Source organism: Cyclopterus lumpus, chromosome 15, assembly GCF_009769545.1.
Source record: "Cyclopterus lumpus isolate fCycLum1 chromosome 15, fCycLum1.pri, whole genome shotgun sequence".
NCBI lineage: Eukaryota > Metazoa > Chordata > Actinopteri > Perciformes > Cyclopteridae > Cyclopterus > Cyclopterus lumpus.
Window position 1 is genome coordinate 23041238 of NC_046980.1, and position 22534 is coordinate 23063771.

General features: G+C 42.2%; 1 protein-coding gene across 1 annotated transcript in view; it reads right to left on the bottom strand.

The window, feature by feature from the left end:
- Window positions 1–207: 207 nt before the first annotated feature.
- Window positions 208–22534, bottom strand: part of LOC117744344 (cytosolic phospholipase A2 zeta-like) — a 24553-nt gene continuing 2226 nt past the window's right edge. Inside the window, exons 2-23 of the mRNA XM_034552546.1 lie at window positions 20980–21020; window positions 20858–20892; window positions 17506–17578; window positions 17203–17339; window positions 16893–17039; window positions 16756–16796; window positions 16609–16651; window positions 15604–15658; window positions 14287–14396; window positions 14082–14186; window positions 13877–13911; window positions 13018–13149; window positions 11708–11885; window positions 11012–11148; window positions 8633–8855; window positions 6976–7093; window positions 6469–6606; window positions 6271–6378; window positions 5480–5659; window positions 1776–1948; window positions 1499–1685; window positions 208–1024 (exon numbers count right to left, since the gene is read on the bottom strand). Coding sequence (XP_034408437.1) covers window positions 810–1024; window positions 1499–1685; window positions 1776–1948; window positions 5480–5659; window positions 6271–6378; window positions 6469–6606; window positions 6976–7093; window positions 8633–8855; window positions 11012–11148; window positions 11708–11885; window positions 13018–13149; window positions 13877–13911; window positions 14082–14186; window positions 14287–14396; window positions 15604–15658; window positions 16609–16651; window positions 16756–16796; window positions 16893–17039; window positions 17203–17339; window positions 17506–17578; window positions 20858–20872 — 2550 coding nt within the window. The 5' untranslated portion in view covers window positions 20873–20892; window positions 20980–21020 and the 3' untranslated portion in view covers window positions 208–809. The remainder of the gene's footprint in view (window positions 1025–1498; window positions 1686–1775; window positions 1949–5479; window positions 5660–6270; window positions 6379–6468; window positions 6607–6975; window positions 7094–8632; window positions 8856–11011; window positions 11149–11707; window positions 11886–13017; window positions 13150–13876; window positions 13912–14081; window positions 14187–14286; window positions 14397–15603; window positions 15659–16608; window positions 16652–16755; window positions 16797–16892; window positions 17040–17202; window positions 17340–17505; window positions 17579–20857; window positions 20893–20979; window positions 21021–22534) is intronic.

The following is a 22534-nucleotide window of genomic DNA, read 5'->3' on the forward strand; positions in this document are numbered from 1 at the left end:
TGATCCATGCCTACTACATTTCTGTCATATTCATTGAATGTGTTTATGTAACTCTGTAACACCGTCCATCTGTACACATGACATATTGCTTCTGTCCATCTGGGGAGAGGGATCCTCCTCTGTTGCTCTCTTGAAGGTTTCTTCCCTTTTTTACCTGTGAAAGTTTTTTTCCTGATCCGATGTGAGGTCCTGGGACAGGGATGTTTACAGATTGTAAAGAGGCAAATTTGTAATTTGTGATTTTGAGCTATACAAAATAAACTGAATTTAATTATTGTGGAAATGTATCATATTGCTGTTTTTAGATGTAACTTGTATTGCTTAACCCTGAACGTGCATGAGAGACAGCTCATCCTAACCTCACAAACTCGCCGCCATCACCAGAGCCAAATAACAAGCGCATCTTATCAAACGTTTTATGCCTGACGCGCTGTACTGTTTGCAAGATGTAACTCATTCTCAAGTGCATTATTCTCAAATAATGTTCAAGCACCGGGGACAACTTTTTTGTGAGTAACATTCTGAACATATGGATTAGTGTAAAGAAGAAGTTTAACAGAAGATACTTTTTAATAATATTCATTATTATTAAATTCAATATTGAGGATGATGATTTAGGTCTGTGTTGTTTTCTTGTACATTTCCTACCAGAGTCAAATTGTTCGTATAGTTGATCGTTATGCTACGCATTATTATTTTTATATATTTCTAGTTTAAGTTGGTGTGTAAACTGAAAATAAAATTGGCAATTAACAAAGGTGACTTGTCGTGGCAACATAGATAAACCTGTTGCTGTATATCGAATCCTTTTATTTCTTTTTCTTGGATGTGCTCCTCTCCAGGGCCTTACGCAAGGCTTCAAGGATGCTCTCCTTGTTGTTTAATATGTTATAAGTGGTCAGATCCACCAGAGACTCATAATCCTCTTCTGAGTAGGTAAAGTTCTTGGTGAGGTATGGAGACTCGTTGCTGCTCACATCCACCTCCCCAGCTCTTATGTCTTCCTCAGTCTCACGTTTGACGCCTGTAAAGTCATAAGATAATAATACAATTGGTTAAATCATGTCCTATGAATCGCAATATAATACACAATTATGTCTTGTTCATGAGGCAGTTTTTCAAGTCAAGTTTCACCTAGTCATCAGTAATACAGCAGATCCTTTGTAATTTAGAAGGTCATGTCGATTTGGAGTGCTTAACATTAGCTGCAATAGGCAGCGTGAGGCAGAATGATTAATAAATGTCTTTCACCTTATACATATGCTGCAATGCTCTAATAAAGTATTGTATCATTTCAATATGGAATGAAGAAATACAGGTACCCTGCCATTATCAACCCCCTGCCCTGTAAAAGATCCTCACATGACTTCTACAATAACTAGACTGGCTTCCAGAGAAAGGTCTCTTCCTATTGCTACATTGCTATTAATTCTGCTATTAACTAAGCAACAGAAGCAACATTGTTGCAGTGAAGTTGAGCTACTTCAAATGGGCATACCAGGGCGTTTGAAGTGCTTGTATGTGACATTGACAAGTGGGAAGTGAAGCACTATCGGGGCCCTGGGATTCTCCTTATCCTCGAAGATGTAGACCTCCTTTTGAGGCTCCTTTTGCAGACTGGCAAAATCAGCATTGGGAAAGGGGATGTCATGGTCTTTACAGTAAGCAGCTGTCTTCTCCAGGACCTGATAGATTAGACATAATCATAGAGTATTGGTAACGTTGATTGAATACATTCAGGAAACGCAGATGAGCGCCCTCCTCATTCTGTTTACCCTGAGGTTGTGCTCTGGTTCCCATGAGTAACTCAGAGATATGATGAGATCCACATCTCTCTCAGGCCGCAGGACCGGCACACAGCCAATATTGATGGCATGACCAGAATCAATCAGGCACAGGGTGGAGTCACTGGGTGTCAGCTGGTTTGGGAAGGCATCTAGATGTGTTTCTGGACAGAAAACAGGAGAAAATTACAAACAGATCTTAAACTGAGATAGCAGGAGTAGGTGGTTGACGAAGAAACAGAAATAACTGGCTTGCATATGATGCATATGACCTTTCTCTCTTCAGTCAACCATCATGTATAGAAATGCTGCCTCGTCCCATCAGCTGAGATGGAATATCTGTTTTGTGTGGTGTGTCCCATACTGTTGCTTTGGGAATTCAGCATACTGAGTAAGGTTAGTTTGCAGCACAGTGCTGCTTGGCTAAATAACCAAGCTAATAGCATAGCATCATTTGGAACAACTGACTTAATCAGACAGGTAGATCTATTATATAGCCATCTGGCCGCTCCCTTACCAAAGCACCCCATCCTGTCCAAATTCATCCACATCTCAAAATTGCTTTGTTTAACATCTGATCCCTCAACAAGAAGGGCCTTTTACTCAACGACTTCATAACTGACAATAATCTGGACTTTCTCTGTTTAACCGAAACATGGCAAAACCAACAGGACTACTTTTCACTAAACCTTAGCTGCCACCGTCTCTGCCTCCCCCACTGCCCTTGTCAATTATTATAATGATGCACTCTTCTCCTGTCTCAACGTTGTCGCCTCCAGAAAATCCAAACTCATCTCCTTCATCCACGTTGTGCTACACTGACCAACTCCGCCACCTCAAAGTGAAAACCTGGTCTGGACCTCGACATCCCCAACAACTACCGGACCATCTCCAACCTCCCCTACCTGTCCAAAGTCCTTGAGAGAGCAGTTCATCACAACTCAAGTCCTCCCTCAATCTCCATAATCTCTACGAACCCTTCCAATCTAGCTTCCATTCAAAACACAGCACAGAAACCGTCCTACTGAAAATCACAAATTATATACTTCTCTCTACTGAGTCTGGTTTCCTCACCATCCTCATTCTCCTTGACCTCAGCGCCACCTTAGACACTATCAATCACTCCATCCTCCTTTCACATCTCCAGTACTCCCTTGGCATTACTGGCACTGCCCTTTCCTGGTTTACTTCATATCTCTCAGAACAACATCAATTCATTGCCATAAACAACTGTAAATCCTCAACCTCCCCAGTCACCCACGGTGTCCCCCAAGGTTCTGTGCTTGATCCCCTCTTCTTCATCATTTACAACGTTCCCCTTGAACACTGACGACACCAAACTCTACTTCTCCTCCAAGACCATGACCTCAGTCACCCACTCCATTCTCACCACCTGTCTCACTGATATAAAATCATGGATGCAACAGAACTTTCTCAAACTCAACCTCAATAAATCTGAAACACTCATCCTCGGCCCCAACTCCCTCACCTCGCTTAGCCCAGACCTTCTCTCTCAACATTGATGGCTCCATCGTCACCCCCTCCACCCAGGTCCGCAACCTCGGTATCATCCTCGTCCCCACCCCTCTCTTTCCTACCAACTACATCAAAACTGCTGCATCCCCCCCTCTGGAACGGCCGTTTGTTTGTTCCTTTGTCTTTCTATTTGTTGTTTTGTTGTTTGTCTCAGCCCTATGTAAAGTGTCTTTAAGTACCTAGAAAAACACTATATAAAATTGAAGTATTATTATTATTATTAGGGCTGCACGGTGGTGTAGTGGCTAGCACTGTCGCCTCACAGCAAGAGGGCCGCGGGTTCAATTCCCGGTCGGAGCGGTCCTTCTGTGTGGAGTTTGCATGTTCTCCCCGTGGCAGCGTGGGTTCTCTCCGGCTTCCTCCCACAGTCCAAAGACATGCTGCAGGTTAATTGATCTCTAAATGTCCCATAGGTGTGAGAGTGAATGGTTGTATGTCCCTACATGTGCCCTCGATGGACTGGCGGCCTGTCCAGGGTGTCCCCTGCCTTCGCCCTATGTCAGCTGGGATGGGCTCCAGCGCCCCCGCAACCCTAATGAGGATAAGCGGTATTGAAAATGGATGGATTATTATTATTATTGAGAAAACTATCAAGGCCGGCATTGTGAGACTTGTGGTTTATGTAGTGTAAGTGGCATGTGTCGGGGGGGAAAAACAGACCTTTGCCTTCTGAGGAAGCAGCTAGACTGGGAAACCCTAAGAACAAGGATGGTTTCCTAATGTGGTCATGGGGCACTAATGATGACTGACTTGTCCTGGGGTTATATTGCTTGACACAAGTCAAACATGATCAATTACGGAGGCCCCAGGGGAGGGGGGGTAGAGTGAGAGAAAGTATTGTCCTTACATCTCTCAGTTCCAGTCGATTCAACACAGCTGTTCTTCTATCTTGGGCTTCTGTGAGTGTGTATAAGAACTGGACGGTTAGATTGAACGGGAGCAGTAACTCCTGACAGTTTTGCTTGGAGAGTCAGAGGTTCATGTTCCAATCGGCTGAATGTTTCATGACTTGTTTGTACTTAGGCTCATGGTTGATGACTTGTGAACTCGTTATAATCTATCTATATCTTATCCTGTAATAAAGTGTTATAAGACAAACGTGCTTAAAGTACTTTTGATTTCTCACAAGGTAACAGAACATTAATTTCCATCACGGCACATCCTCTTTTCCTGTTGATGAATAAAGGACTTATGTTTGCATGTTCCAGTTATGTTCTGTTAGGCTGTATGACGCCCTGTTTACAGATTACATGCGTAGAGGCTCAAACCTTAACCAACTTTGAGGTTTAGAGCCACTAGGTGGGCGAATCGGGACACACACACACACACACACACACACACACACACACACACACACACACACACACACACACACACACACACACACACACACACACACACACACACACACACACACACACACACACACACACACACACACACACACACACACACACACACACACACACACACACACACACACACACACACACACACACACACACACACACACACACACACACACACACACACACACACACACACACACACACACACACACACACACACACACACACACACACACACACACACACACACACACACACACACACACACACACACACACACACACACACACACACACACACACACACACACACACACACACACACACACACACACACACACACACACACACACACACACACACACACACACACACACACACACACACACACACACACACACACACACACACACACACACACACACACACCTGAATGTGCCACCCTGTGCTCAAACAATGGAACTACATGTCCCCATCCACCCAGTGCTTCCCCCATACAACAAACCCCATTTTGGCTCCAACAACATGTATGTATGTATTATATGTCTTGTGACAACGCTGAGAAGTACTCGTTTGTAAATGCCAAAGCAGAATATTCCAATAACAGCCCCCAACCCGGTCTTTATAACACTGTGCTATATTTTATCCGGAGCGCTCAATTCCACAGATTTGTTGTGGCTCTGTGTAACTCAACTCTTCTTGCAAGAATAAATACTTTGATATTTCAGCTTAAAAATACACCTAGTAAGGCACATTTTGCCACAGCAGTATTTGCAAGCAAAATATCAATAACAGAACAGTGAGTGCCTACCTTTCCAGGCAACAAAGCTGCTATTTTGATTGTAGTCCCTGTGCATGAAGAGTCCATGCATGAAATTGTACATTTCAGCAATCAGTGGACGATTTATGAAGAAATCAGTCACCATGTTGATGATATCTGTGGTTGGATTTATGAGATGTGTGTCCAGAGTTGATGGTTCAGTGTCAACGTCTGTCAAAAGAATAAAACATTTAAATAATACAAATATTATGTTGGAAGTGTCTTTGTTTTAGTAATGAATACAATCAAAAAGTTTTAAAATGATATGGTGTGATGTGTAAACTCTCTTTAATGATCTAAGAAAATGTTTCAAATGATTAAGCTGGTAATATTCTATATTTTCCTATTTACAACAAACCCATGAAATGAAGTGAACAATTAAAGCATATGTCTTGGTTCCTTGGCACTATTATTTATTTTGAAGCATACAGTACAACATCATGGTATTGTATTGTAAGCACTTGCTAAAAGACTGAGTTTAGACCCACGGGGGGGGGGTTTCCAAATCAATTTAATATTTTTTACTATTTACCCAACAATATGTTTAAGTAATGTTTGCTGTCCAGGTGGCTATTTTAGGAAATTACCGGACCTTGAAAGAAAACAGTGTAACAGTTTTTAAAGACATGTGTCCTCAGTAGAAAACAATGGGCTTGGCAGAGACAGGGTAAAAAAGATGAAACACATTGTTGGTTTTGGTTTATAGGAGAATTAGAGAAACTCCAGCCTATTCTTTAAATTGTTTATGTGTTTTGCAGCACTATGAAATAAAGTAGCTGTACCTATGTTGTTGACCTCTGGTCCGAGCCAGGTGCTCCAAGAAGGCATGAACCCTGTTGCAAGTGTCCATAGCTGGGACATGCTGACAGAAATAGCACTGCTCCATATTCCTAAATAAATAGAAAAAAATCAATTGGAATGACCTAAAATGTAAATTGTACTACAGTACATTGACATTGCAACAGAAGCAGTGGTCTTACCGATCAGATAAGGGATGCGGACTTCTGGGAGTTTCTTGACAAAATGACCAAGAAAGAACTGACTTCCGAAGGCCTCAGTTTGGACAAATGCCCCATACTTTTGGATGCCTACCTCATACGGGGTAAACTCACACCACTCTGTCAACAAGATGTGTTATTACAAAATCAATCAATCCTTCACAATTTGACATTTTGTTCAAGTTCTTTTAGGGGTCTCTATGTGTCCTGAATCTATATGTCACTAATCTGTCTATCCCTGCTATTTATTCCCATATTCATATACATTTCAAAATTAATGATTAATTTCATATAAAAACGACTAGGCCTTCATAGGTGTAACTTGAGTTTCATGCAATACATATTTGACATGCTATGTACAGTATATTAATTAGGCTTCAGTCACCTTGCAACAAGTACTTTCAGGAATACATGGTGTATTTCTAGCTGTAATTTCTAGCTAGTACAGTAGTTACAATTCAAATAAAAAATATCATGCAGGATATTTACCAGCTTCAGATTGAAAGCCCTTTGCCATATCCTTCATATTGACAGCAGTGTATATGGGTAAAGGGTTTTGGCCATCATTCACTGCTCTCTGCTGCTCAGACAGGGTACTGGTAACTTTCTGTAATTTCAACCAAACATATTATTATTAATAATTATATTATTTGAAACGTTTGAAAAATATAAAATCAGGTTCCAAAGATATACCCTAATTTGACAAGTAATGTGTAACTTTTAACATAGAAAGTAGAACATTTGAGAAAAAAGCTTTCTGAGTTTCTTGCGGACTGATTTATATGTAAAGGCTTCAGCAACCACATTTTTTCCAGGAAAATCAAAAGGATATGACGTTTATGTGTGATGCATTCACTTCTGCTCCCCTACAGTACACCACTAGACACAAGTTAGCTAAGAACTGGAGTCAGCCAACTTTAACAAACAAACAGAACCCCCACAAAATAGAGTCCACAGAAGCTGTGTTTCTATTCTATACACTTTGCAGCAGCGGTCTGGAGATGGACCTTTAGTGGCGGCTGTAGAAACTCAGAATCAGCCAGTCCAAGACCCAGTGCCAGGGGTCCCCAAATGCTAGCTTGACTAACGCAGAGCAATTGCTAGCCAGCTAAAATAGAAAAATACTGTCTTGAGTGAGATTGATGCAGTCTCCGAGTGCTCATAAATTGGCTAGCTTGCTGCGTTCAAATGACATAATCAGCTAATGTTACGAAGCAACCAACACAGATCATTGCAGCATAAACGATAGCTGGGTGACTAGTCGTGGCTTGATTGCTTGCTAATTTTATTGTGAGCAGATATATATTACTTGGCTAGCTTGCCTCACCATAATATGAGGCAACTTGTGTATTATGAAAAACACAATTAATTTTAGCCAACAATAAATAAGGTTTAAATAACAGTTTGGTTAGTATGGTGTGTGGAGAGCAACAATTTGTAGTTGTACGTCCTTAGCTGTCTTCGGGGTTCTCCATCTCACAATAGGATTGTAAATATGTTGTTTGATGTTTGCGATTGGAAGTCGCTTTGACTAGGATGGACTTCCAAGCAGATCAGGTGATGTAAACAACACCCACGAACATACCTAATACCACAAGAAAATCTGGCAAGAGACAAGCTAGTCCAATTTACCAGCCATCAGCACTGATCTGTATTGAGCTGTGTCATTCACGGAGCCAATAATTGTGTTATGTTGAGATCCTCCTCTGTTGCTCTCCCTGAGGTTTTTTCCGTTTTTCTAGCCGTTAAACGTGTATTTTGGGGGAGTTTTTCCTGTGCCAATGTGAGTATGAGGACAGATTGTAAAGCCTTCTGAGGAAAATTTGTAATTTGTGATTCTGGGCTGTACAAAATAAATTGAATTGAATGGTCCATATACAGTATAACATAGCAACATTACAGATAGTAAAGTTTTTCTAAATAGGATTGTAATTTATTTTCCAGCGTTCTATTTATATGATGCCGATCATTCAAATCCCATTCCGTCGCGTGGGATATGTCACTGTTTTGGTTGATGTTCACTTGCTAATTTAACCGCCAACGATGTCTTTGAAATGTCAAAAGGCTAGGTTTGAGAAAGTCCTTGTTTTTTTAAAGTAATCCACAGTATGATTAAAGTGATAACATAAATTGTTCAGCTGCTCACCTTCCCAAAGACAAGTTGCTCAAAGACTAGGCCCAACATATCAATGAGTGACCCAATGTAACCGTCTTGCTCTTTCTCAGCAATTTCTTCTCTGTAATACTGGAGTTTCTCAGGAGAGAAGACACTCAGCATACTCTTGGTCATCTGTTCCTTCTTTTCTGAGATGACACTGTCCATGTCCTCCTGTGACCAGTTAGCTTCCTGGTACAGAGCAGACATAGCCCTGTTCACATGGGAAGTAATAGTGTATGAGGGGATACAATGATTTAAAATCAATCATAAAACCAGGCACACTTATTCTTACTCAAACACACATGTAGCCAGGTTAGGTTTTGCCAATATATTCATACCTGCAACCTCATAAGGGGTGAAAAAAAGGTGACACAGAGGGGGGCAAACAAACTTCACATACGTCGTTTGATGAAACCTTTGCACACCACCTGAAGCTCAATCTCGACAAGACTGAGCCACTCTTCCGTCCAGAAAAGGCATCGGCCATCCAAAACCTCTTCATCACCATTGAGAGCTCTGTGGTGTCCCGGATTGGGACTGCAAAGTAACTGGGAGAGACACTCGATGAACCAGCTTTAGTGGGCTGCTGACATCGCTGCAGTGTCCATCTCCTGCAGATTTATTCTCTCCAACATCAGGAGGACAACATAGAAGTAACATTTGTCTGTCTACTCGGTCCACAGTTCAACCGGGGAGTAGGCTGTGATATAGTCTATATAGTGCAGTACACAGTGTGGCATCACAAGGGGACAGGTAGTGGAGGGGCGCTACATCACCACTCAGGTTCAGAGGCCACACCACAAAATGGCTGCCGTTGCCAACACTACATCTCCCAGACTGACACATCACACACCCAGCTGCAGGTGCTTAAGGCACCTAATTGAGGGCAGGGCTGGGAAGCTTCATAAAAGACAGAGGGGAGCACACATGGAGAGAGGGAGCTGGACAAGCAGTACGGGAAAGGGCATCATTGGGAGGAAAGGAGAATAGTGGACTACGAAGAGGAGGACCCCGTAACCTGGACTTTGCTTTAAGTTTTTTTGTTTAAGGAACCACTTTCTCCCCCGGGATGCTTTGTTGATTGATGGATTTTTTTTGATTTTGGTTTAAATGAAGTCACCCGAGTTGCCTGTGGCAGGGAACAATAAACCTTCCCCTTCATTTTAAACCTTCCGATTGTGCCTGTTTCTCCAGCTGTCTTGCACTGGCCCACCCTAGCCGGCCTTAAGTACAGCCCGTGACACGACAATAGCAAGTTGGGTCTTTCTAAAATAGATGCATTTTCATCTAAAAAAAGGATACGATCTCCTTCGCCTTTGTGGTAAGAATGACGTTGCATTGAATTTAGTATTGGGGGTATGCTTCTTTCTTTCACTGAAATGCAATACACCTATTAACTTTGTTTATGTGGTTTTGATTTTAACATGGTGTGGAAAATTCCTGTCACAATAAAAAAACAATTAATTCAGTTCAACAAAGTTAAATCATTGTCATTTGACACGTTTTTGATAGTCAACTTTGTTGAAATCAAAATGCCATAGCACTCAGACATTGGAATACAAGACAATAAAAGAAAGGATTAAATTATGAGCTCTATATTAAGTTGATCAATATGAACAATATTACAATGTGCTTTACAAATGATTCAAGTGTTATTCAATGGTCAGGGTGTTTAAAGAGTAGAGTTGTAATGTCTGAAATTATCTTCTGTATCACTACTTTAGACCGAGGTTACTAGGGCGGGATAAGTCTGTTGCTAAAGTGCTCTTTAGCAGTTTCGCCAGCATTCTGCACTCCGCCACCCCCTCCAGTGTGACCAGTTTAGACCTCCAACTAGACCAGCAATGACCTTTGTTAGCATCCTTTGCTTTGATGCCCTTGACCTGAGCTCTCAGGAAGTAAATTCGGGTCAGGCCTTTTTTAAATGACCTGTTCTTCAGTTTGACAACCAAATACTTGTCGGTGGTGACGATCAATCCCAAAGATGCAGAAAGTGGGGCCTTCCTCTTCATGAAATCCACCATAATCTTCTTTTTTTTTTTGACCACATCCAGTTGCAAGTGGTTCTCACACCACTTAAAAGCGCTCCACCAGGCCCTTTTACTCTTCCTGATCACCCACGCACCCCTGAAGGACACCATACATTACTGTACGGTTTTGTCCATTGAGGAATTTTTCAGCCTAGGAGTTTGCTGCTTGGTCATGACCTGTCGTCACCTATTTTCGCCACTGCCCTGTTTCCCTTTGTTTGATTACAACCTTTCTATATGGCACAGCCCAAAATTGGAGGGATTGCTTGTCTGTCTTTGTAAAATGAGAAGATTGAAATTATGATACTCTACTTGACTACTCAATTGGTTCACTCACCATGTGGATCCAGAAACACCAGTGATGTAACTGACAGCATCCAGGACCCCGATATCCTTCAGGCCTCTCAGGCTACCAAGCAGGCCCGTCATTGCTCTGGACCCTCCCCCTGAAGCCACCACTGCTATCGCCGGCACCTGAACAGAGAATACAGAGGTGTGGCTTGTGCAGCTCTTTGAGTTTGACCAAATGCTGAATGATATTTATATTTATATGCAAAAGTACAGCTGAGGCTATTTGGTCATGAATTAAAATATTTGATCAATTGAAAATTTGCAATGATGAAATATGAAAGCTCCTCCGTGAATCGCAACCTTTAGGAGGTGGAGGTGTTTGAGTAGCTCAGGATCCTAGGAGCTATGTTGTCCGGGGCATCAGCCCCTGGTAGGGTCTCCCAAGGCAAACAGGACTTTAGCCACCTTGCCCAGACCAGGCAAACTGGTACACCATCTTGGAGCCAGACCCAGGGTGCACGGTGGGTCTCAGCCTGAGGAATCAACAGGAAGCAGCCACCCTTTGGACTCCCCACCCGCAGGGACAGGCATTGGGGTCTGCTATGTAGACCGGGCAGGGGGGCTGGGCGAGCCGGCAACATAGACAAGATCTAGGGACGCGGAATATCACCTCGCTAGCGGGGAAAGAGCCAGAGCTGGTGCAGGAGGTGGAGTGGTACCAGCTAGATATAGTTGGGCTCACCTGCACACACGCACAGCACTGGATCTGGAACCAAGGTTCTGGAGAAGGGTTGGACTTTGTCCTTTTCTGGAGTTGCCCAGGGTGAGAGGTGCCGGGAGTGGGGATACTCACGAGTCCCCGGCTGAGCACCGTTGTCTTGGAGTTTACCCCGGAGAACAAGAGTGTCGCCTCCCTGTGCCTGTGGGTTGCGGGGATCAATCTAACTTGTGTGTGCTTATGCTCCAAAACCGCAGTTCGGAGTATCCGGCATTCTTAAAGTCGATGAGAGGGGTCCTGGAAAGGGCGCTGACTGCCGACTCTATAATTCTCATGGGAGACTTCAACGCTCATGTGGGCAATGATGGATAAACCTGGCGGGGGTGATTGGAAGGAGTGGTTTGCTGGGCCAGAAAGCAAAGCTCTCAATTTACCGGTCGGTCTACGTTATGACCCTCACATATGGTCACAAACTCTGGGTCGTGACCAAAAGAACAAGGTTGCGGATACAAGTGGCCAAAATTAGTTTCCTCCGTAGGGTGACCGGGCTCAGACTTAGAGATAGGCGCAGAAGCTCAGGACACCAGGAGGGATCTAGAGTTGAGGGACTACTGCTTCATGTCTTAAAGGATTCAGATGAGGTGGTTCAGGCATCTAAAATCAGCATGCCTCCTGGGCGCCTCGCACTGGCGGTTTTCTGGGCACGCCTAACTGGCAAGAGACCTCGGGGAAGACCCAGGACACACTGGAGTGATTATATCTCCAAGCTAGCCTGGGAATGCCTCGGGATGCCCCAAGAACAAGCTTGAAATGTTGCGGGTAAAAGGGAAGCCTGGGTCAGCCACCTCGACCTGACCCCAGATAAGCGGATTAATGGATAGAGGGAAAGATGAAAGACCATGATAAAAAGTAAATGTTATTAAATTGTGGGGAACATTAATGTCTTATGCACTAATGGGTTGAATCCATCATCTAACACAGTATACAAAAAAGAGGAAACTAAGTCCCCATGTCCCCTGTCCAGGACAGTAAGCAGCCATAATGTTGCATGCATTGTTGTGAATACAATATCGTGGACGCATGCAGCACAGCCCACGTTCCCCGTCAGTTTCCAGCGCATCAGCTCTGAAATTGTCAGCTGTGTGTCTTCCTGGTACACTCTGTCATGGTGTCCGTCAGTGTATTGCAAGCTGCGTGTGTCACAAGTTAAGAGTTCATGGTGTTATAGCATGTTGGTCTTGACTTCTGGCACACTTTTTGGCATTACATTGTTTGTTTTTTATTGATGAACAAAATGATTAGCACAAGAGAAAAAGTAATAGAAAGAGTTGCACTCTACCTTTTTAGGATCAGTTGGAGCGCCAAAAAGCTCCTGCAAAGCCTGTGCCACTACAACGCTCCTCTTCTTCAGGTACTCTTTCTCTTGAGTTGGGATGTCAAAGTCCAGACGAATTGCAAGACGCTCGCTGTGGATTGTGTAACATAACACAAAGCTAAACAGCATTGTTTCACTGACCTCTTCTGATTCACAGTTTCATGATTTTTGCACTGCTAAGCACTCTCAGCACCCAGCTGGATGCCCATGTCCAAATACTTTGGGTCTGGGACTATTTTACTGGTTTTGCTCAAAGCCTCTTAGCTCCAATAAGGGAAATCTTAAAAGGTGGTCTCAAGATTCAGAAATAGTGGAGATATTGGTCTACCTGAGCAGAGAATGAGTCCCTCTCCATATGTGTGTGTTGTAATCATAGACTGTTTATAAGAAGTGGACGTAGTCATTGTGAAGTCACCCGTTGATTTGTGGACTGATATTTTGAAGCATTGAGTTCAGCGCCATAAAGCCTGCACTACAGCATACTCTGCGTTATGGTCTATTTGACTCGAAATTAAATGTAATTTACTAAATGAACATCATGATGTATTGAAGACTTGAAACTCGAGATTGAGACCATAAACTCAACTATAATTATATAAAATATAGACCTTAGTGCTTCCCAGACCTTTGGGATTAATTTAAATGTAGAATGATGTTTGAACTCACTAATGCGAAGCCCTGCAGCCAGGTTCCAAAATCTGGTGCAAAACCTTATCAGTAGAGTGGAGGCTAACTGCCTATGGTTTTGCAGTCCCGGGCTTTAGGTGTAATATTTAGAAATTCACATACTTTTGGTAATAATAGTGGAAGCTCCTTACCCTTCATGTGTTTCCATGTCCAAATCCACTGTGTCCTGTGTTGAGAAAAAGCCACATTGCCATTAAACATTTATTATTTAAACTACAGCCCTATATGATCAAATTCAGCCAGGGGGCCCATAAACGCTTGGGTCGGCCTTTCCTCAGATCTTCAGCTGGTCAAAACCAGAGGACCAGTTAATCCAGCTGCACACACACTTCTTACCTGATCAATACAAAGGGACACTTTGCCTGCATAGTTGGCTGGTAGCGGCTGGAGATTTGTATACGTTTCCATTGGAGGAGCAGAGGCATAGGTAGAACCAGAGGGCTGATAGAGAACAGGAAAAATAGCATGCCATGTTATACTTTCTTTCTAGATTTTGACGTATGCTGTGACGAATGCAGTTTAAAAGACAATTAAAACTCACTGCTACTTCTAATTCTGTCTCCAAGTCTCCTAGTTTTGGAGTTTCCTTTGCATTAGGTATGAGACACTCACGATAGGCATCCCTCAGTTTCATCACCTTGTTCCACAAACCTGGTAAAAGAAATTAACCCGCAAGATGTCATGTTAATCTGTTGAAACTGATAAATACCAATGTTGTTGTTGCTTGATGATTTTTCAAATTATCATGATACTAAAGACATCCATTTGTCTGATGAAGGCTTCTCCAAGGTTTCTTTATTTTTGTTATTTCCTTTTTTTCCACAAAAAGTAGGAGGGTCTGCACATTTTTAAAAGCCTGAACAGCCACACATAGGCTGCAATGCTCAGTTAATAACACCAGCTTTATAGATAGATACAAGTTAAGGTGCATGGCAATCCAGCCAATGGAAGAGAGTGAGACACAAAGCCAAATATTGGAACCTCATGGTGGATAGAGGTAACTAATCTGAGGATCAGCACAGCCTTTAGGGTTCATCCTCTGGGGACCATGAATGTAGAAAAATGTACAATCTTCTTTCTGTTTGCTGTAAATATGTGCCCCCTACATAAACAAGAGGACAACTCGCTGGAGTATGAATAGATATATAGCTATAATTGTTGCACACACAGTCAGAGAGTATGACGCTCGGTTTTCCACAGAGACCATGCGCCTTACACTTGATATGACAAACAGTATTTTTAATGCATCCAGCAGTTATGGCGCAGCATTCATATTCATTTGGAGTTCTGTCTTTGGATACTCAGTTATTGTAAGTCTAATATTCACTTTTCTCTCTAAGTCTTGAAGGAATATGCTCCATGATGTTCACTAGCCATTCCCCAACTTTGTCAGAGTTGTGAGATGCTTTGCTGAAAAAAGCTGAATGTTGTGAAGTATTTAAAGCAGACGTGAATTTATTAATAGTCACCTATTTGGTGATTTCCAATAACAAATAAGTCCTTCATATCTGTGAAGCTGTAAAAAAAAATTGTGAAAAACATATTTGGTGAACAGGACAATGAAAACCTAAGTAATTTCAACCTGACTTAATGGTAAATGGACCTGTACTTTTCTAGTCTTCCAACCACTCAAAGAGCTTTAACACTACTTATCATTCACATTCACATTCACATCCATGGAGGACAGGGGCCATCAGGACTCTAACTAACATTCACACAACACAGGAGTTAACAGTCTTGCCCAAAGACACATCGGCATGGACTAGCAGAACCGCCAATCCTCTGATTGAAGGACAACCCTGATCTACCACTGAGCCACAGTCAATTAATGAATTGGATAGAATTGTAGACTACATACGGTCGTTACTTCGTATCTTGTCAAGGTTAATATCCAGTACAGAGAACGGGGCAGCCTGGAAGACAAAGAGAGATGAGTTAGTCTGGTTAATCAAAATAAGATACATTTAATAATAATTATTCCCACACGCTAGAGGACCTGCCTGCTCTGTGTCAAGAGACAGCTAAATGTTCTTATATGTATAATTAGTTTTAAGATTCAAGACAGATTGTTGGATTGCACACACTGCAGGGTTAAGTCTTCACCCGGCTGTGAGAAGTTTAGACCCCTCTGCACCACAATCACAGTCTTCAGTCCATCCATATAAAACATACTTGTGCTTTTTCCCTCGGGCCAGTGATCCTTCAGAAGTGTCAGCAATGAACATAGAAGGTAATTCATGACAGACAAAAAGTCAATAGGTGAAATTAACTCATTTTTCTTTATATATATTTTGGAACCTTAGTTTACAATATCAATGAGCCAGTTCATTGTTTCTGAGTAGGCGTAATTAACGGAATAACGCACAAGAGGGCAGCGCTGAGCTGAAACATTCATGCAAGGTCAAATTATGAGACACCGACCCGTTTATGGGTCGTCCAGTTGGAAAACACCATCATTTAATGGTGCTGACACTATTTGTTTTATGGGTATTAATTGACAGTTATATTTTGATATGTATTTAAGTTATTGTGATTGAAGTTTATATTTTCTTTGATCAACTTGTTAATCAAATATATTTAAATGTGATTAATGGCCATTTTTCTAGAGTAGTTCATAATTGTAGATGCTTTGAGAAAAAGATGAGAAAATGTTGATGGGAAACATGTAATCCAGCATGAATATTTTGTGAAAAATTGCACTATTTTTTGTTCTTTTCTAAGGTGTTGTCATGTTGCAAGTTGGTGATCATCCATACCTTTTCAGGGTTCGAGCCAACATGGAGAATGGAATACTGATGTAACATTGGTTCCTGGAGTGTACTCATTAAGGTGTATATTGCTGATGTCATTTGAGAAATCTTACCACAAGGACGCCATTAGTGAGATATTCACAAGGGGGGTCCTCACTACGAAAAGACAAGTTATTTATTTTTAAACGGTTCAAACAGTGAATAAATAAATACATGTTTTGATAGAGGACAACAAAGTAAAAACAGTAATATACAGTTACCACTGAAGTAGCTCAAACGCTATCAGAAGTTTGCCTTCTGTCTATAGAAAAGTGAACAAGGGAAAATCCTTCAACCATATTCATTCGACTAATTGTCAGTTTGTAACAGAGCAGCCCTCAGTGCATTACAATCACACAGCGCAAGTTTTTACCTCTGGGTTTATAGTGAAGGCCTTGGTCTCCTTCATCCCGATTGTGAGATTTGTGACATCAAACAGAAGCTCGGCAAACTTGTCATCCCGCGCAAAAGGGTCCTCATCATATAGCGTGATCTCTAAAATGTTCTGGGGAAACAGCAGAAAGGTTTTTTGAGTCGACGAGCTTTGGACTTCTACTCTTAAAAATGTACTTTTGTACTTGCTACTAACTGAACTGGTTCTTTCCACAGTGGGCTGAACACCAGCAGTCAGTCAGACGCTTGTGTTTGATGCCATTGAGAAGACTCACTTTCACATGGGTGGGGACCCGGAAGGTAAACGTTTCATTCCATTCTGGGTTGTTATTGTTGGACACAGTTGTTGTACGGTAGGTTTTTGCCGTTGCTGTCGGGAGAGTGAGAATCACGTAGCAGTCGGATTCAGACCCTGGAACAGAGACAGGAAAATGGAGTTTCAGTTTTGCAATGATTAAGCAGTACTACTCCTGCTATGTCAGTTTCAAATGAACATTATTTTTTAAAAAGGTATTAAGTGTCATTACAAAACATGCAGAGCGCATATTGTTACTTCACAAACTGAAAGCCATACTTACAGTAATCTTTGGAGGGATTTTTTTCTGCTCTCAGTATGGTCACATTCAAGCTCAAAGAGTCAAACATTTCCTTCTGTTGAATAAGCCCCCAAAAGCAATTATGAAAAGTCCAGGATACATAATTTATGTAATCTGTACATATCTACACTTCCACTATAATCAATTCAATGGAAATGAATCCCATGGTGTCCATATTATATACAGTGCATCCGGAAAGTATTCACAGCGCTTCACTTTTTCCACATTTTGTTATGTCACAGCCTTATTCCAAAATGGACTAAATTAATTATTTTCCTCAACATTCTACACACAACAACCCATAATGACAAAGTGAAAACTGTTTTTTGCACATTTTTGCAAATCTATTAAAAATAAAGAATGAAAACACAACATGTACATAAGTATTCACAGCCTTTGCTCAATACTTTGTTGAAGCACCTTTGGCAGCAATTACAGCCTCAAGTCTTCTTGGGTATGATTCCACAAGCTCGGACCACCTATTTCTGGGCAGTTTCTCCCATTCTTCTTTGCAGAACCTCTCAAGTTTCATCAGGTTGGATGGGCAGCGTCGGTGCACAGACCATTTTCAGATCTCTCCAGAGATGTTCAATCGGGTTCAAGTCAGGGCTCTGGCTGGGCCACTCAAGGACATTCACAGAGTTGTCCCGAAGCCACTCCTTTGTTATCTTAGCTGTGTGCTTCGGGTCGTTGTCCTGTTGGAAGATGAACCGTCGCCCCAGTCTGAGGTCCAGAGCGCTCTGGAGCATGTTTTCATCCAGGATGTCTCTGTACATTGCTGCATTCATCTTTCCCTCAATCCTGACTAGTCTCCCAGTTCCTCCTGCTGAAGAACATCCCACAGCATGATGCTGCCACCACCATGCTTCACTGTAGGGATGGTATTGGCCAGGTGATGAGCAGTGCCTGGTTTCCTCCAGACATGACGTTTGGCATTCAGGCCAAAGAGTTCAATCTTTGTTTCATCAGACCAGAGAATTTAGTTTCTCATGGTCTGAGAGTCCTTCAGGTGCCTTTTTGCAAACTCCAGGCGAGCTGTCATGTGCTTTTTACTGAGGAGTGGCTTCCGTCTGGCCACTCTACCAAACAGGCCTGATTTGTGGAGTGCTGCAGAGATGGTTGTCCTTCTGGAAGGTTCTCCTCTCTTCATTGAACAACACTGGAGCTCTGTCAGAGTGACCATCGGGTTCCTGGTCACCTCCCTGACTAAGGCCCTTCTCCCCGATCGCTCAGTCTGGCTGGGCTGCAACTCTAGGAAGAGTCCTGGTGGACTTCCATTTCCAGATGATGAAGGCCACTGTGCTCATTGGGACTTTCAATGCTGCAGACATTTTTCTGTACCCTTCGCCAGATCTGTGCCTCAATACAATTCTGTCTCGGAGGTCTACAGATAATTCCTTGGACTTCATGGCTTGGTTTATGCTCTGATATGCACTGTGAACTGTGGTACCTTTATATAGACAGGTGTGTGCCTTTCTAAATCATGTCCAATCAACTGAATTTAGCACAAGTTGACTCCAATCAAGTTGTAGAAAGATCTCAAGGATGATCAGTGGAAACAGGATGCACCTGAGCTACATGTTTGTCATGGCAAAGGCTGTGAATACTTATGTACATGTTTTGCAAAAAACAGTGTTCACTTTGTCATTATGGGTTGTTGTGTGTAGAATGTTGAGGAAAATGTTGTCAGTGATTCTCACGGCATGTATTTTGGCAGTACCAGCTGGTGATTGTTGGAAAACTTTATCTCTGAGATAGCCTGTTGTAGTCTGAAGTGTAGTGCTCAAGACTGGTCTTGTATTCGAGACAGGTTCTGAATTTAAATTGATCGCATCTTGTCTCGGTCTCAGACAAAGATTTGAATTCAAGACCAATACTGCGGTGATATCCCCGCACACAGCTAGCTCAGGATATTGTCACCCGTCGAAAAGAGCACATTGAAAAGCTCCTGAAACCAACAAACATGTCCTCCAAGGAGGAGGCAGAGTTTGAAGACCCATCCATATGCTTGGCCACAAGTTGATGAGGTAGAGTCAAATCCTCAGTGGCAAAGTGCCAGTGCTTAAGGCTCTGGACATAGCATCTTCAGTGTCTCGTGGAGATCAGGGACAGGGTCTGTGGAGTGGAAGCGAGTATTCCCATCCAGTCTACATGTGTTTTGTGGACTTGGAGAAGGCTTTCAACCGTGTCCTTCAGGGAGTCCTGTGGAGGATACTGTGAAAACACGGGGTACCGAGGTCTGTTGCTACGGGCCATCCGGTCAGGAATTACTATTAAGAGCTGTGTTTATAAACTCTGCATGAAGTCAAACACGATTCCATTGGTTGTTTGCAGACCCCAATTCTGTTTATAATTTTCATGGACAGGATTTCAAGGCACAGCTGGTGGGAAGAAGGGGTACAGATTGGGGACCTCAGAATTGCGCCTCTGCTCTTTGCAGATGATGTGGCTCTGTTGACTCCTCTAGAACGTGACCTTCAGCACACACTGAGGCGGTTTGCAGCCAAGTGTGAAGCGGCCAGGATGAGAGTCAGTACCCCCAAGTCTGAGGCCATGGTTCTCTGCTGAAAAACGGTGGATTGTACCTTCCGGGTTGGGAGTGAACCCTATTGTTTGTAGAATGTAATCATGCTTTCAATAATCCATTAAGAATAGTGTATACGTTTTAAGTGGAAATAAGGAAACTGCTAAAGCCAAAGAATGGGACAATTGATGACTGCATCAATGTCAGGCATCGCAATGGAGCATTTTGCCCTGGACAGCAACTTGCATAAACCTGCACATGTAGATTCCTGTGAGGAACCATCCATCTGTCTCTGTGGCAGTGTGTCTTTTTAGCAAAGCACACAAACAAGCAGAGCCAACAGGGTGAACCCTGGGAGGTATGTTGAGGGGTTGGTGCGTTTATTAATGCTTAGTAACATAACTGCTTTGAAACAATGAGAGAAACTCTAGAAACCATTTGGCAACGGGAGATATTTGTAGTCCGCTCAGCTCATTCAACCCTTCGGCTCGGCTACGAGCCGCTTGTGTGTTACAATCGTCACTCTGTAGTGTTCAGAGGACGAAAATCATTGTTGGAAATTAGATATTCAAATGTTTTTTTTCATTTAATTTAATGGAGCCATTTTAAATGGTGAACCGTCAGTTTAACCGGAACTACTTAGGTGTCAAAGAATAGCAATTAGTGAACACCATGCAGCCAATCATAATTGAGTATTTACCCAAACCATGATTCAAGACCTCTCACTGATCACCTTTTGGTGTTTGGTTAGTAGATTCAAATTGTCTTTTGTACTCTTGTCTTCATGCGGTGTGTATGTAGAGCCCTTACCATTGAGGCGGACATCTTTGACAACTTTCTTTTCACTAAAAAACAAATTATTTTAGAGGCTCAATTTTTCAAAATTATATTTTAAATTAAAATGCCAAATTAAATATCAAAACAAACTTTACCTTTTCAGAAACTCAAACACCATCCAGACTTTACCCTTTAACTAGAGAGAAAAGGGCAGGAAAATGTGTAAATATATGATCATGGAAACAAAAAACATGCTGCACTGCTGTTACTACAAAAGAAGGTGATGATAAATCATATCCAGGTATGAATCCATCAAAGGTTTTCAGGTATGCAGTCCCATTTATGTCCTCCCTCTTTAGGTAGTTTGTTGGTTAGGTGCCTTGCCTAAGGGCACCTACATGATGGTGATGATAAAGAGCCCCCTTACCAGGACATGATCACTCCAATAAACACTGCCAGTTGTGTTAACAAAAGCAGCAGTGCTGTTGGTGGTGGATGGGAGCTTAATTCATATTGCCCAATATCCAAAATTTGCTTTACTATCTGTACACAGACGTGATCCTCTGTCCTGGGAGAAAGAAATGGAAGAAACCTCCGGGAGAGCAACAGAGGAGGATCCTATCATACTGACTATCAACCTGTTTGAGTACAAAGAAGATAAATGGTAGGCGTGGATGTGGAATGTAGGTTAACCCATTTAACCTCCCACACAAACCACAGCCGAGTAGCTCAGTTGTGCAGCCTCGTCTTCGGCTTCTTTATAAAGATTACCAACCGTTTTACAGCAATCCAGATCTGATCCATTGTGATATTTGTCAAATGTTCTAATGTCTGATATCTAATTGCGTTGCTCCTCATTAGTTCATTCACCATAAGTATATTTATAACGCGTTAACGTGTATATATATTAGGGCGTTAACGTACCAATCCATTAACTACAACAATGTACAGTATTTATTTTGTTTTGCATTGGGAGTGGCTCAACACTGCTGCACACTGAAAAAATGAACTGTGAAGAACGAGTGTAAGTCGTACGATTCCCATAGGCCGCAAGCCTTTATTAGTATTACATATGTTAGGAAAAAAAAGACGGTTTAATATTCTGTAAACTATTTGATTTGGCTGCAAAATATTCACTTCAATTAAAGATTTCTAAGGCCTCTTGTTTCTAAAGCATTTAAAAGCACATTCTGTACAATATTGATTTTTATCAGTGAACAGTTTGTGACAGTCAGTCACGTAAGTTACTAAAGTTTAAAGTTTAAACCAAGCGCCTACTTGGGGAGCCTTCGCACGCCGTGATGACGTCATTTTCTGGCGCACGCCAGCTTCCCTACGCCTCATAAGCGTTATGTATTTGACCCACAAAGTATGAATACATGTTTCCATATTCATATTCTTAAGGGCCGGCCTTGCTGGCTGCTTGAAGGATTTAGCATCCTCTCCAAATCCTGGTTTAGCTATCAAGCAAAGTGTGGCAAACTTTTGGATTCTGTTGTCAAGAGACAGCTCAAAATAGATTTTGCATTATCTGTTGCACAACAACATAAGTTGTTGTGACATTCAAGCGCTCGTCAAACGCATCGCTGCCAAATCTATTTACAGATCCACACCAGTGTGATTTGCTACTTTAAGAACAAATATTCAAATAGCAAACATTTGGGAACAAATAGTTTAAACTATGGCGAACAGACAATATTTGGGTTATTG